At 62.2% G+C, this 15,316-nt stretch overlaps 1 protein-coding gene across 2 annotated transcripts in view; it reads left to right on the forward strand.

Moving 5' to 3' along the window:
• PLEC (plectin) overlaps positions 1–11,006 on the forward strand; it is a gene marked incomplete at its 5' end in the record, with an annotated part of 42,713 nt that extends 31,707 nt beyond the window's left edge. For both annotated transcript variants that reach the window (XM_082015407.1, XM_082015408.1), the window contains 2 exons: positions 302–3,682; positions 4,508–11,006. In XM_082015407.1, coding sequence (XP_081871533.1) covers positions 302–3,682; positions 4,508–10,843 — 9,717 coding nt within the window. In that variant the 3' untranslated portion in view covers positions 10,844–11,006. The remainder of the gene's footprint in view (positions 1–301; positions 3,683–4,507) is intronic.
• Between the last annotated feature and the right edge of the window lie 4,310 nt (positions 11,007–15,316).

The raw sequence follows: 15,316 nt of genomic DNA on the forward strand, positions 1-15,316 counted from the left end.
CCCACTTCCTGCACTGCTGTCTTGGTCCCGTCGCCCACTCTGTCCTGAGTGAGACACGGTAGTCATGTGTCCCCTGTCTGCCATACGTCTTCTGGAAGCTGGCGTCACCGCCTCCAGCTCCTGGGGAGGCCCAGGGACCCGAAGCCATTCCATGCGCATCCTCCACCCCTCTGCCCCGGACCGTCCTGTCTCTCGGTGGTTCGTGGTTGTGGCTGGTGTTGATGCTGTGGCTCAGTCGCATCCCTTGTGATTTCTCTCTCTCTCCCCTCTCTGTTTTCTCTGCACTCTCTTTCCCGTCCAGAAAGCCGCCGAGAAGCTGAAGGAAGAGGAGAGGAAGCGGCTGGCGGAGGTGGAGGCCCAGCTGGAGAAGCAGCGGCAGCTGGCCGAGGCCCACGCCAAAGCCAAGGCACAGGCAGAGGCAGAGGCGCGGGAGCTGCAGCTCCGCATGCAGGAGGAGGTCACCCGGCGGGAGGTGGTGGCCGTGGATGCCGAGCAGCAGAAGCAGAACATCCAGCAGGAGCTGATGCAGCTGCGGCAGAACTCCGACCACCAGATCAAGTCCAAGGTCAAGCTGATCGAGGAGGCTGAGTACAACCGCAAGAAGGTGGAAGAGGAGATCCGCCTCATCCGCCTCCAGCTGGAGAGCACCGAGAAGCAGCGGGTGGGTGCAGAGACGGAGCTACAGGAGCTGCGGGCACGCGCCGAGGATGCCGAGCGGCAGAAGAGGCAGGCGCAGGAGGAGGCTGAGCGCCTGCGCCGGCAGGTGAAGGAGGAGAGCCAGAAGAAGCGGGAGGCAGAGGAGGAGCTGAAGCGCAAGGTGCAGGCTGAGCGGGATGCGGCGCGGGAGAAGCAGAAGGCGGTGGCGGACCTGGAGAAGCTGCGGCTGCAGGCAGAGGAGGCTGAGCGGCGGATGCGGCAGGCAGAGGCCGAGAAGGAGCGGCAGATCCAGGTGGCCCAGGAGGTTGCCCAGCGGAGCGCCGAGGCCGAGCTGCAGAGCAAGCGGCTGTCCTTCGCAGAGAAGACAGCACAGCTGGAGCTGTCACTGCAGCAGGAACACATCACGGTGGCCCATCTGCAGGAGGAGGCCGAGAGGCTGAAGAAGCAGCAGCTGGAGGCTGAGCGGTCACGGGAGGAGGCTGAGAAGGAGCTGGAGCACTGGCGGCAGAAGGCCAATGAGGCGCTGCGACTGAGGCTGCAGGCGGAGGAGGTGGCCCACAAGAAGACGCTGGCGCAGGAGGAGGCAGAGAAGCAGAAGGAGGATGCGGAGCGGGAGGCCCGCAAGCGCGCCAAGGCAGAGGAGTCAGCCCTACGGCAGAAGGAGCTGGCGGAGGAGGAGCTGGAGAAGCAGCGGGAGCTGGCGGAGGGCACAGCCCAGCAGAAGCTGGCAGCGGAGCAGGAGCTGATCCGTCTGAAGGCAGAGATGGAGAATGGGGAGCAGCAGCGCCTGCTCCTGGAGGAGGAGCTCTTCCGGCTGAAGAAGGAGGTGAGCGAGGCCATCCAGAAGAGGAAGGAGGTGGAGGAGGAGCTGGCCAAGCTGCGGGCTGAGATGGAGATCCTGCTGGAGAGCAAGGCCAAGACAGAGGAGGAGTCACGCTCCACCAGCGAGAAGTCCAAGCAGCGGCTGGAGGCCGAGGCCAGCAAGCTGCGGGAGTTGGCTGAGGAGGCCGCCCGGCTGAGGGCCCTCTCTGAGGAGGCCAAGAGGCAGCGGCAGCTGGCGGAGGACGAGGCCGGCCGGCAGCGGGCCGAGGCTGAGCGCATCCTGAAGGAGAAGCTGGCGGCCATCAACGAGGCCTCACGGCTGAAGGCAGAGGCGGAGATCGCCCTGAAAGAGAAGGAGGCGGAGAACGAGCGGCTGCGGCGACTGGCAGAGGACGAGGCCTACCAGCGGAAGCTGCTGGAGGAGCAGGCCGCCCAGCACAAGCAGGACATCGAGGAGAAGATCGCCTTGCTGAAGCGCTCCTCAGAGAGTGAGCTGGAGCGGCAAAAGGGCCTGGTGGAAGACACATTGCGGCAGCGGCGCCAGGTGGAGGAGGAGATCCGCGCCCTGAAGGCCAGCTTCGAGAAGGCCTCGGCAGGCAAGACTGACCTGGAGCGGGAGCTGAGCCGCATCCGCGGGGAGGCGGAAGAGGTGCAGCGCAGCCGGGAGCAGGCCGAGCGGGAGGCTGAGCGGCAGCGGGCGCTGGCACTGGAGGAGGAGGGTCGCCGGCGGGAGGCTGAGGAGAAGGTGCAGGCCATCCTGGCGGCCGAGGAGGAGGCCGGGCGGCAGCGGCGGTTGGCCCTGGAGGAGGTGGAGCGGCTGAAGGCCATGGTGGAGGAGGCCAGGCGGCAGAAAGAGCTGGCAGAGAAGGAGTCGGAGCGGCAGATCCAGCTGGCACGGGAGGCGGCACAGAAGCGAATCGCAGCGGAGGAGAAGGCCCACCTGGCCGCCGTGCAGCAGAAGGAGCAGGAGCTGCTGCAGACGCGGCAACAGGAGCAGTCTCTCCTGGACCGCCTGCGAGAGGAGGCCGAGCGGGCCCGGCGGGCGGCAGAGGAGGCTGAGTTCGCCCGCAGCAAGGCCGAGCAGGACGCCAGCCTCTCTCGGCAGCGGGTGGAGGAGGCCGAGCGGCTGAAGCAGCGGGCGGAGGAGGAGGCACAGGCCAAGGCGCAGGCGCAGGCGGACGCAGAGAAGCTGCGGAAGGAGGCCGAGCTGGAGGCGGCGAAGCGGGCACAGGCGGAGCAGGCAGCCCTGCGGCAGAAGCAGCTGGCAGATGCCGAGATGGAGAAGCACAAGAAGTTCGCTGAGCAGACGCTGCGGCAGAAGGCACAGGTGGAGCAGGAGCTGACCAAGGTGAAGCTGCAGCTGGATGAGACGGACCACCAGAAGGGCATTCTGGATGAGGAGCTGCAGCGGCTGAAGGAAGAGGTGACTGATGCTGTCAGGCAGAAGGCCCAGGTGGAGGAGGAGCTCTTCAAGGTCCGGGTGCAGATGGAAGAGCTGGCGAAGCTGAAGAGCCGTATCGAGGAGGAGAACAAGGCACTGATCCTCAAGGACAAGGACAACACGCAGAAGTTCCTGGCAGAGGAGGCTGAGAAGATGAAGCAGGTGGCAGAAGAGGTTGCCCGGCTCAGCGTGGAGGCCCAGGAGGCCGCTCGCATGCGGAAGCTGGCCGAGGACGACCTGGCGCAGCAGCGGGCACTGGCGGAGAAGATGCTCAAGGAGAAGATGCAGGCGATACAGGAGGCCACGCGGTTGAAGGCTGAGGCAGAGATGCTGCAGAAGCAGAAGGACCTGGCGCAGGAGCACGCCAAGCGGCTGCAGGAGGACAAGGAGCAGATGCAGCAGCGCCTGGCTGAGGAGACTGAGGGTTTTCAGAAAACCCTGGAGGCTGAGCGCCGGCGGCAGCTGGAGATCACAGCTGAGGCTGAGCGCCTCAAGCTGCACGTGGCGGAGATGAGCATGGCCCAGGCCAAGGCCGAGGAGGAAGCCAAGCGGTTCAAGAAGCAGGCAGAGGAGATCAGCGAAAGGCTGCACGAGACTGAGCTGGCCACGCAGGAGAAGATGACACTGGTGCACACTCTGGAAATCCAGCGGCACCAGAGTGACCAGGACGCAGAGAAGCTGCGGAGGGCCATTGCTGACCTGGAGCAGGAGAAGGAGAAGCTGAAGCAGGAGGCGGCATTGCTGCAGCAGAAGGCGGAGGAGGTACTGGGCTACGGGTTCCCCTTAGCAGTGGTGGTACATGGGGAGACCTTCCCTCTCCCCAGCTGCCCTGTGTCCCGGGACAGCAGGCGTGCAGGCAGCTGGCCAGGCTCTGGGAACTGCACTAGCTGGTCCCTGAGGACCATTGCTGCAGTGTGAGCGTGCAGCCTCCAGCCCTGGAGCTGCACCCTGCACCCGGCGGCCATGGGCACGGACCTGGCTGCTGGCACTGTCTGGGAGGCTGAAGGCGTTACTGAGCCTCCCGCTCCAGTGTCTGTCCTCCCTGCCAGGGGTCATGGCGAGTGGCTGCTTGGGGGGCAGGACCCTCATGTGTGGGTCAAAGGCATGCGCAAAGCCAGCATCAGGTGCAGTGAGGCAAACCCAGCAGGGAGATGTCGGAGCAGGACCTCCCCACACCCTGCCCTCCCCTACTGCCAGCAGCTCCTGCCATGGAGGAGTGATCCCCACCACCTGTGCCAGCTTTTCGGCCTCGTGGCTCATCCTGCCTTATTCCTCTCCATAGACAAAAGCAGTCCCCAGCTCCCAACCTTGGTACTGGGCAGGGAGTCCCTGACTCCACAGAAGAGCCTGTGTCTTTTCCCTGCTCGTTCCACCCACGTGTTGTTTGCTGCAGCTCCCTAACCCCAGCTCTGCTCCCTTAACTCTTAACCTACATTGCAGAGTGGTTGGGTGACTCTGCACCCCTACCATCCCAGTGCCACCCCTGCTGCCTGTCCCCCCGCCCCAGCCCGCCCCTGCTACTCCACCAGCGCTGCCCTCCTAGGCAGACGGTGCCATCTGACTGTGCTGTCCTCTCTCTCACCCCAGATGCAGGTGGCCCAGCAGGCACAGCTCCGCCAGGAGACGCAGCTGCTCCAGCAGACCTTCCTGACGGAGAAGGACGCCCTGCTGCAGAAGGAGAAGTTCATCGAGGAAGAGAAAGCGAAGCTGGAGAAGCTCTTTAAAGACGAGGTGAACAAAGCCCAGAACCTGAAGGCGGAGCAGGAGCGGCAACAGAAGGAGATGGAGCAGGAGAAGCAGCAGTTGAAAGCCATGCTGGATGAAGCGAAGAAGCATCAGAAAGAAGCAGAGGAAAACGTCCAGCACAAGCAGGAGGAGCTGCAGCAGCTGGAGAGACAGCGGCAGCAGCAGGAGAAACTCCTGGAAGATGAGAACAAGAAGCTCAGGGAGAGACTCCAGCAGATGCAGGAAGAGTACAAGGCTGCTCTGGCCCAGACTCGAGAGATCATGATCCAGACAGACGACCTGCCTGAGGAGGCCACGGTTATGACAACGCAGCTGCCGGATATCAAAGCTGTGCCCAACGGCAGAGATGCGGTGGATGGCTTAGCGCAGAATGGGGAGCCAGAGTTCGCGTTTGATGGAATCCGTCAGAAAGTATCGGCAGAGAAGCTGGCTGATGCTGGCATTTTGAGCAAGGAGAGCTTAGACAAGTTGGTGAAGGGCATCGTGAGTGTTGGCGAGCTCTCGCAGAGGGAAGACATCAAGAAGTACCTGCGGGGCAAGAGCAGCATTGCCGGTTTGTTAATCAAACCCACCAATCAAAAGATGAGCATCTATGAAGCCATGAAGAAGAAGCTGCTCAGCCCAGGCACCGCGCTGGTCCTCCTGGAAGCGCAGGCTGCCTCCGGCTTCATGATTGACCCTGTGCGAAATGCGAGGCTCTCAGTGAATGAGGCGGTGAGAGAGGGAGTGATTGGGCCAGAACTGCACAATAAGATGCTGTCTGCTGAACGGGCGGTAACCGGCTACAAGGATCCTTACACGGGCGACAAGATCTCACTCTTCCAGGCCATGACGAAGGAGCTCATTGTCAGGGAGCATGGCATACGCCTGCTCGAGGCCCAGATCGCCACCGGTGGCATCATTGACCCTGTCAACAGCCACCGCCTGCCTGTAGAAGCTGCCTACAAGAGGGGCTACTTCAATGAGGAGATGAACCAGGTCCTCTCTGACCCCACCGACGACACCAAGGGCTTCTTTGACCCCAACACACAGGAGAACCTCACCTACCTGCAGCTCATGGAGCGGTGTGTGACTGACCCAGACACAGGGCTGTGCCTCCTGCCGCTCACTGACCAGGCAGCCAAAGCAAGAGAGCTGGTCTACACTGACAAAGAAGCTAAGGACGTCTTTAAGAAGGCCACAGTGACGGCACCGTTTGGCAAGTTCCAAGGGAAGACAGTGACCATCTGGGAGATCATCAACTCTGAATACTTCACTGAGGACCAAAGGCGGGACCTGATCCAACAGTACAGGACTGGCAAGATCACGGTGGAGAAGATCATTAAAATTATCATCACGGTTGTAGAGGAAAGTGAGAAAAAGAGCCAGATGTGCTTTGAGGGCCTCCGGGCCCCTGTGCCTGCCACTGAGCTGCTGGAAAGCGAAATCATCAACAAGGACCTCTACAACCAGCTGCACCAGGGCAAGAAGTCTGTGAAGGATGTGGCAGAGATGGAGTCTGTGCGGCAGTATCTGAAGGGCACGGATGCCATTGCCGGCGTCCTAATAGAGTCGACTGGCCAGAAGCTCACCTTCTACGACGCCCTGAAAAGAAACCTGCTGAAGCCAGAGATTGCCCTGTCCCTGTTGGAAGCGCAGGCTGCCACCGGCTACATCATTGACCCTGTGAGGAACAAGCTGTTCTCTGTTGATGAGGCGGTGAAGGCCGAGGTGGTAGGGCCAGAGTTTCACGAGAAGCTGCTGTCTGCAGAGAAGGCGGTGACTGGCTACAAGGATCCCTATACAGGCCAGACGGTTTCCCTTTACCAAGCACTCAAGAAGGGCCTCATCCCCAGTGATACCGGGTTCCGTCTGCTGGACGTCCAGCTCACCACTGGAGGCATCATCGATCCCGTGAACAGCCACCGCCTCCCACTTGAGGTTGCCTATAAGCGGGGCTACTTCGACCCAGAGATAAATGAGGCTCTGTCTGAGCTCCAAGATGGTGCCAAGGCTTTCTATTGTCCCAACACCCAAGAGCATCTCACTTATGCCCAGTTGCAGGAGAACTGCCACCGTGACAAGCAGACTGGCTTCTCCCTGCTGCCGCTGTCAGACAAAGCCATCCAATCACAGCAGGAGGAGGTCTACACAGACAGCCAGGCAAAGGAGTGCTTTAACAAGGCAACTGTAGAGGTCCCAGTGGGCAGCATGAAGGGCCAGACAATGACCATCTGGGAGCTGATCCACTCTGAGTACTTCACTGAGGAGCACCGGCGGGAGCTCCTCCGACAGTACAAGACTGGCAAGGTGACCATCGAGAAGATCATCAAGATCGTGATCACCATCATTGAGGAGGCAGAGACCAAAAAGCAGGAGAAGCTGACATTCAGTGGCCTCCGGGCACCCGTACCTGCCAGTGAGCTGGTGGAGTCCCGCATCATCAGCAAAGCCCAGTATGAGCAGCTGAAGGAAGGCAAGAAATCGGTGAAGGACCTCTCTGAGACAGATGCAGTGAGGAGATTCCTGCATGGCAGCGACTGCATTGCTGGCGTCTATGTGGAGGCGACCAAGGAGAAGCTGAACATCTATGAGGCCATGAAGAGGAACCTGCTGAGACCCAGCACTGCTGTGGTCCTCCTAGAGGCCCAGGCAGCAACTGGGTTCTTGATTGACCCTGTGAAGAACCGAAAACTGTATGTCAATGAGGCTGTGAAGGCTGGTGTCATCGGGCCTGAGCTGCATGAGAAGCTGCTGTCTGCCGAGAAGGCTGTCACTGGGTACAAGGACCCCTACTCAGGTAACACCATCTCCCTCTTCCAGGCCATGAAGAAAGGACTTATTGTCAAGGAGCACGGCATCCGCCTGCTTGAGGCCCAGATTGCCACGGGTGGAATCATTGACCCCGTTAACAGCCACCGCCTCCCCATGGAGGTGGCCTACAAGCGGGGCTACTTTGATGAGGAAATGAACCGAACCCTCTCGGACCCCACGGATGACACCAAGGGCTTCTTCGACCCCAACACCCATGAGAACCTCACCTACATGCAGTTGAAGGAGAAGTGCATCGAGGATCCTGAGACGGGCCTGTATCTGCTGCCTCTGCGGGAGCCTGAGAAGCCTACAGTGGTGGAGACCACGCAGGTGTACACAGAGGCAGAGACGCGGAAGGTGTTTGAGGAAACACAGGTGGACATCCCTGTGGGCAGCAGGGCAGGCTCCTCCATGTCACTCTGGGAGATCATGCACTCGGACCTGCTGCCTGAGGAGCAGCGGAAGCAGCTCATGGAGGAGTTCCAGTCAGGCCGTGTGTCCAAGGAACGCATGATCATCATCATCATTGAGATCATCGAGAAGACTGAGATCATCCGGCAGCAGAATCTTACATCCTATGACTACGTCCGGCGCCGCATTACAGCTGAGGACCTCTACGAGGCCAAGATCATCTCTCTAGACATCTACAACCTGCTGAAGCAGGGCTCCAAAACCTTCCGGGAGCTCCTGGATGTGGAGACTGTCTGGAAGTACCTCTACGGATCGGGCTGTGTGGCTGGCATCTACATCCCCTCTTCCAAGCAGAAGCTTAGTATCTACCAGGCACTGAAGAAGGGGCTGATCAACTCCGAAGTGGCCCGCTCCCTCCTGGAGGCCCAGGCTGCCACTGGTTTCATGATTGACCCCACAAAGAATGAGATGCTGACCGTTGACGAAGCAGTCAGGAAAGGCGTGGTGGGGCCTGAAATCCATGACCGGCTCCTGTCCGCAGAGAGGGCTGTGACTGGTTACAGAGACCCGTACAGTGAACAGAAGATTTCCATCTTCCAGGCTATGAAGAAAGACCTCATTCCCAGCGAAGAGGCCCTCAAGCTCCTGGATGCCCAGATAGCCACCGGTGGCATCATTGACCCTCACCTAGGATTCCATCTGCCCCTGGAGGTGGCCTACCAGCGGGGTTTCATCAACAAGGACACATATGACATGCTGTCTGAGCCCAGTGAGGTGCGAAGCTACGTGGACCCATCCACGGAGGAGAAGCTCAGCTACACCCAGCTCCTGAAGCGGTGCCGGAAGGACGAGAACAGCGGGCTCCTCCTCCTCCCACTCTGCGACACAAGGAAGCTCACCTTCCGGGGGCTGCGGAAGCAGATCACTGTGGAAGAGCTGGTCCGTTCACAGGTGATGGATGAAGCCACTGCCCAGCGCCTCCAAGAGGGCCTCACCTCCATCGAGGAGGTCTCTAAGAACCTGAAGAAGTTCCTGGAGGGCACCAGCTGCATCGCTGGCGTCTTTGTGGACTCCACAAAGGAGCGGCTGTCTGTGTACCAGGCCATGAAGAAGGGTATCATCAGGCCAGGCACTGCATTTGAGCTCCTGGAGGCACAGGCAGCCACGGGGTACGTGATTGACCCCATCAAGGGCCTCAAGCTGACAGTGGAGGAAGCTGTGCGGATGGGCATCGTGGGCCCTGAGTTCAAGGACAAGCTGCTCTCTGCTGAGAGGGCGGTCACTGGCTACCGGGATCCCTACTCCGGAAAGCTCATCTCTCTCTTCCAGGCCATGAAGAAGGGCCTTATCCTGAAGGACCATGGGATCCGCTTGCTTGAGGCCCAGATTGCAACAGGAGGCATAATTGATCCTGAGGAGAGCCACCGCCTCCCTGTGGAGATTGCCTACAAGAGGGGCCTCTTCGACGAGGAGATGAATGAGATCCTGCTGGATCCCAGCGATGACACCAAGGGCTTCTTCGACCCCAACACAGAAGAGAACCTCACCTACCTGCAGCTCATGGAGCGGTGCATCACTGACCCAGAGACCGGCCTCTGCCTCCTGCCCCTGAAGGAGAAGAAGCGGGAGAGAAAGACCTCCTCCAAGTCCTCTGTCCGCAAGCGCAGGGTGGTGATTGTTGACCCGGAGACAGGCAAGGAGATGTCCGTGTATGAAGCCTATCGCAAAGGCCTCATCGACCACCAGACCTACCTGGAGCTGTCTGAGCAGGAGTGCGAGTGGGAGGAGATCACCACCTCCTCATCTGACGGTGTGGTGAAGTCAATGATCATCGACAGGCGCTCGGGGCGCCAGTATGACATTGACGATGCCATCGGCAAGGGCCTGATCGACCAGTCAGCCCTGGACCAGTACCGCTCGGGCACCCTCTCCATCACCGAGTTTGCAGACATGCTCTCTGGCAACATGAGCGGCTTCCGGTCACGGTCGTCCTCTGTGGGATCATCCTCCTCCTACACTGTCAGCCCAGCCCCTACGCGAACGCAGATATCCATGTGGAGCGACCCGACAGAGGAGACTGGGCCGGTGGCAGGTATCCTGGACACAGACACTCTGGAGAAGGTGTCCATCACAGAGGCGATGCGCCGCAACCTTGTGGACAACATCACGGGGCAGAGGCTGCTGGAAGCCCAGGCCTGCACCGGCGGCATCATTGACCCCAACACCGGGGATAAGTGCTCCGTTGCCGACGCGGTGAACAAGGGCCTGGTCGACAAAATCATGGTAGACCGCATCAACCTGGCGCAGAAGGCCTTCTACGGCTTCGAGGACCCACGGACCAAGACGAAGATGTCAGCAGCCCAGGCCCTGAAGAAGGGCTGGCTGTACTATGAGGCCGGGCAGCGCTTCTTGGAGGTGCAGTACCTGACAGGGGGCCTGATCGAGCCCGACGTCGAGGGCCGCGTCTCCTTGGACGAGGCGCTGCAGAAGGGCACCATTGACACACGCACGGCCCAGAAGCTGCGGGACGTGAACACCTACTCCAAGTATCTCACCTGCCCAAAAACCAAGCTCAAGATCTCCTACAAGGACGCGATGGACCGAAGCATGATCGAGGACGGGACCGGCCTGCGGCTGCTGGAGGCCTCCTCCCAGTCCAGCAAAGGCTACTACAGCCCCTACAACGTCAGCAGCGCCGGCTCCACCTCCGGCTCCCGGTCGGGCTCCCGGACTGGGTCCCGGTCAGGCTCCAGGCGAGGTAGCTTTGATGCCACTGGCTCCGGCTTCTCCATGACCTTCTCTTCCTCCTCCTACTCTTCCTCAAGTTTTGGGCGCAGATATGCTGTGGGTCCCCAGAGTGCCATGGAGGTGGCCGCCCTCACCCTTGCCTTGTCCCTCCTGAGCAGGAGCTGTGGGCAGGAGGCGAGCGGGGAGCACCCTGGGCTGCGTGGGCCCCCGCTCCACGTGGCCTGAAACCTGCCGGCCCCTTCCCAAGGAACCCGCCGCCTCGCCTGCTCCGCATGTGGCAACGCTGCTGGCTAATCACTAGTATTTTTTTTAAACTCCATTCTTCTTCCAAAGCAGTGCCTAAAGTTTAACCAAAAAGACTAGACTAATATATTAATATATACGATTGTTCTGACAGTATTTGTATATTAAGAGATGAGAGAGAAAACACACTACCCTCCCAATCTGCTGCCCCGGGAGCCTGCTGCCGTTCCTGCCCTCTGCAGAGCCGATCCCGCCCAGCTGCTCGGACACGGCGAGGCAGAGCCAGAAAACAGGAGAACAGTTCCGTCTTTCTGATCTAACCACTTAGTGACTCTTTTGTAATTAACACTGCCGGCTTTATCCCCCGCACCCCGAAGGAGGAGAAGACACTGTCCCTATGGCACACCGCAGCCGGTGTGCCAGCAGGACGGAGGAGGACATCGCGGGCTGCCCGCCGCTCAGCACCGGACAGCCAGACACTCTGCACCAGCCCCGGAGCTGTTGCCTGGACCCCTTCCACGCGCCCTCGGCACGGTGCGGCGAGGAGGGGGCTCTGCACCCTGGCTCCCGAGCCACCCTGGCTCCCGAGCCGCCCCAGCTCCCTGGCTTGGCCTCCCGGCACATCCCCGCCACCGCCCCGTGGAGCCGGTGCCCCGACCGTAAGTGCGCGCTGGCGCTGCCCGGTGCTTCCGCGCCGTGCGGAGGGACCTGCCTCCGCTCTGCCGCTTCGCCTGCCGAGGGGCTTCGCTGCGTGTCCACCACCGCCTCCGCCAGCCCGCCCGCTCACTCGCTGGGACGCACCTGCCGCGCTTGGCTCTCCCCGCCTGCGTGGCTCGTGTGCTGCTAGCCAGCGGCCACGCCTGCTGCTGCCTGTCTGTCTGTCTGTCTGTCTCTCTGTGTATCTGGGAAGTGCTCCGCACAAGGTTGATTTCTTAACACTGACGTGGCTTAATGAATTGACAGGCGTCCGCCAGAGCCCGCGCCCAAGCTCGGCAGAGCCTGCGCTGCCAAAGCCAGCCCAGCTCCGCGCGCGGTTCCTGCACCCAGACCCCAGCCGCTGCCCAGCTGTGTGCCCCCCCTTTCCACGGGTGTTCTCCAGACCCTCTTGAGGGGCGCAGAGGCCGCAGGACCCTCTGAGAGGCCGCAGGACCCTCTGTGCGCAGGGTGGGTCATGGGATGCTGCAGCAGCCTGGTGTGCTCTCTTGTTAGAAAACAGGCAGATCTCTGTAAAACTGGACTCCTCTTTTCTTTCTCGTGGTAATTCCTTTCCTCCTGGTACTCCTGTCCTTCCCTTCACCCGCAATAACGTGCTCTCTCTCTGGCAGACATTTTTTTCCAGTCCTACCAAAGAAGTCCTCTTGCCGCTGGGCGAGTTCCTTAGCTGGGTCTCCAACGTCAGCAAGTCGTGGATGGGCTCGAGGGAAGCCCGGGATGTGGCAGCTCCTCGGCCGTGCTCACCAGCACAGGTAACGCCAATCTTTCCAGTCTCTCTCTTTGGAGCCGGGGTTCCCCCTGCAGCTCACGGGGCTGGTGCTGGGACTTTAGCTGGGTGCTGCATTCTCCAGGCGGTGACGCCGAGGTCTCCAGCAGGCATTGTTTTCCTCCAAATACAATTTGGGGTACAGTTGCCCATGGTGAAGTCTTTCTGGCTGTGCTTGTGCCGGACCGGTGCTGCACCCCGGTGCTCCGGCTGCAGGAGGGCTGGCCCCGGTGGGGAGGTGTCGCTTGCTGAGGCAGCGCTGGGGCGAGCAGGCTGACGCTGGGTGGGCGCATGGCACTGCCGGCTGGGCTCGATGGCTTCATCTCATGGACCAGTCTCCCTGTCTCATCCCATCTTTTCTGTTCGCTTTGTTTTAGTGTTGCTGGATGTCCATCCCAACTCCCCTCACCGCTGCCACGGAGCCCGTACCCCCGTCCTGGGGCAAGTGGGACCGCACTTGAGGACACTGGGACATGCTCCCTCTCCCTTTGCACTTGCCAGAGTCCCTGGGCAGACTGGGAGCTGTGCTGCCCAGGCGTGGGGGCTGCCCTGTGGCACCGGAGCCCCCCAGCCGGCAGTGGGGTGCCCCGGCCCACCTGCCGCCCCTGCCCCTCGGCAGCACGCAGCCCCCGTTCCCCTGCCACGCTCCACCGCGGCCCCGGGCAGGGGCTGAAGCAGTAAGAGACGCAGCAGCGGCAGGGCCATGCCGGCTCGGGCTGTCGGGACCGTAGCCCCCGTGTTTGGCCCCCCACGGCGGCCGTAGGCCCCGAGAGGCTCCCGTGGAGTTGCCTGGCCCTCCCCTCGCGCCATGCCAGCGTGCCCCTTGGCGCACCCCCTCCTCCCCAGGGACGGCCTCCAGGCACGGTGCCACGGCTCACCCGCGGATCTCCAGAGCACCTCTCCTCCTTCCCACCCGCTCTCATTTGCCACGTGTAAATCGAGTCATGTTATTCCTCAGCATTCGTTATTATTATTCTCATTACCCAGTTTTGCTTTTGCATGACATGCTAACGTGGGCGACTCTGTACCATAGCCCAGCCTGAGCCAGGGCTCCTGCTCGGGGCCCTGCGCTCCCCTGACTTCCCAGTCATTTCTTATCAGGGCAGCCGGGGCTGATCAATAATCCAAAAGCATCTCTTTTTTGGGGCAAAACACTAAAACCTGACTTGTATATACCGTGAAGTGTTTGTAAAACATGCAGTATGGACCCATGGCTCTCCCCAGCGAGGTCAGTAAAAGAGATCCTATGAAACCAGCCGGCAGCTCCGCGTGGTCTGTTCGCCCTCACTGCTCCCTGTGCGTGGCTGTGCCCCAGCCTCACTGCTGCGGGTGCAGGCTGGGGGCTACCGGTTGCCTCCCGTGCCTTCGTGCCGTGGGCCACGCTGTCTGGGATGCATGCTGCCGCGGGTTGTGGTGGAGTGTGCCGGGGCACCGGAGGTCTGACCAGCTCCCGGTGCGAGCCCTGCGGTGGTGTGCAGGGGAGGCCTGCCGGGCACGGAGCAGGGCCGCGGGCTTGTCCCCAGGCTGGCGGCGCTCCCGGCCGTGGGGTTTGCTCTGCGTGGAGGTGAGTGTGGGTGCAGCGGGGCTGGGGTCTCTCCCGCCCCGGGAGGCTGTAGCTCCATGCCAGCGGGACCCTGGTTTTGGGGTTGGAGAGCAGCAGCGTGTGGGCACAGCTGGTGGTGTGGAGGCTTCTGAGGCTGCGTCCTTCAGACGCCTTTCCGAGGACAGATCCATCGCTGTGGCGATGGGGCTCTGGGCAGGGCAATGCCCGCTGTCCGCCAAGGCGCTCGTACGCTGTGCTGACATGTGCCGCTACCGCACGTGCAGGGCCGGGCCGGGGCTGCGATGCCGATGCCTTGGGCTCTGCGCCGCGTGTCCCTGCGCTGCTGCCCGCAGCGGGCGGGCTGCGCCACAGGCGCTCCCTTAGCCCGGCACTGCAGGAGCCGCTGTGGCTGGGATGGCAGCGGCCGGGAGCCCTGGTCGGCTGCAAGGACGAGGGGCTGGGAGGGGTAAGGGCGAGCTGGCTGGGCAGCCAGCCGGTGGCGGGACAGCAGCGCTCGGTAGGGGCAGCCTGGGCAAACCTGGGAGACATCGGCGCAGACGCCAGCTCGGGGGGTTCACCGGCGCTGGCTTGAATGGCTCAGGGAGCCTTTCCGGCCCCGCGAGCCGGGCGCCGCTGCTCTGTCCAGGCTGGGTGTCCCCCAGCCAGGAGGCTCGTCCCTGTGGCAGTGCCTCCTGCGAGGCACCGCAGCGGGAGTGCTGGAGCCGTGCCGGGCCTCGCGGGGCCGCGCGACGCCTGGGGGCCGGCGGGCTCCGCCCGGGAGCCGCGGGACTGTGCCGGGAGCAGCCGTGTGTGTCGTTCCCCGTAGCAGCACCCAGGTGGAGAGCCCGGGCTGGCCCGGGCAGACGGCGGCAGCTTGGGAGCACGTTAATTGCGTTGTGCATCTGCAACTAGCAGCAGCGTCCCCGCCGCCGGCCTGCCTGCCTGCTGCGGGCCGCACCGGGACGTGGCCCTGGGACACAGCCGGTGTGGGGGACTGTGTGTGGGAGCATCCCCTGTGCTGGGGGCAGCCGCGGGCTGCCGTGCCCGCGGCGGGGGCTCAGGATGGGCCACAGCGGGGGCGGCCCGGCACGTGCTCCCCCTCACTGCCCCCTCAGACCTCCCCTGCTCCCGCCCCACTTTCTGGGTCCCCCCTCAAGGCCAGACACCTCTCACAAACCCCACCAGGCCACCAAGAGCCCCTCCGCATCCAGGGCTAAACCCCCTGGTCCAGTCCCACTTCAGACACCCCTCACCTCCCCACAACATCTGTGGGGTCAAGCTCCTCTTCCCTGGGTGAGACCCCCCCCAGCTCCTGCGCTATTGCCCCGGGCCCAGCCTTTGGAACCGGTGCCCATTCGCCGGAGGGGACCCCCCTCACCATGTGCCCCTCAGCCCTGTGCCCGTGCCGGCACTGCCGCAGGCACCTTCCGCA

This window comes from Phaethon aethereus (assembly GCF_964289735.1).
Source record: "Phaethon aethereus genome assembly, chromosome: 2".
In the NCBI taxonomy this organism is placed as follows: Eukaryota; Metazoa; Chordata; class Aves; order Phaethontiformes; family Phaethontidae; genus Phaethon; species Phaethon aethereus.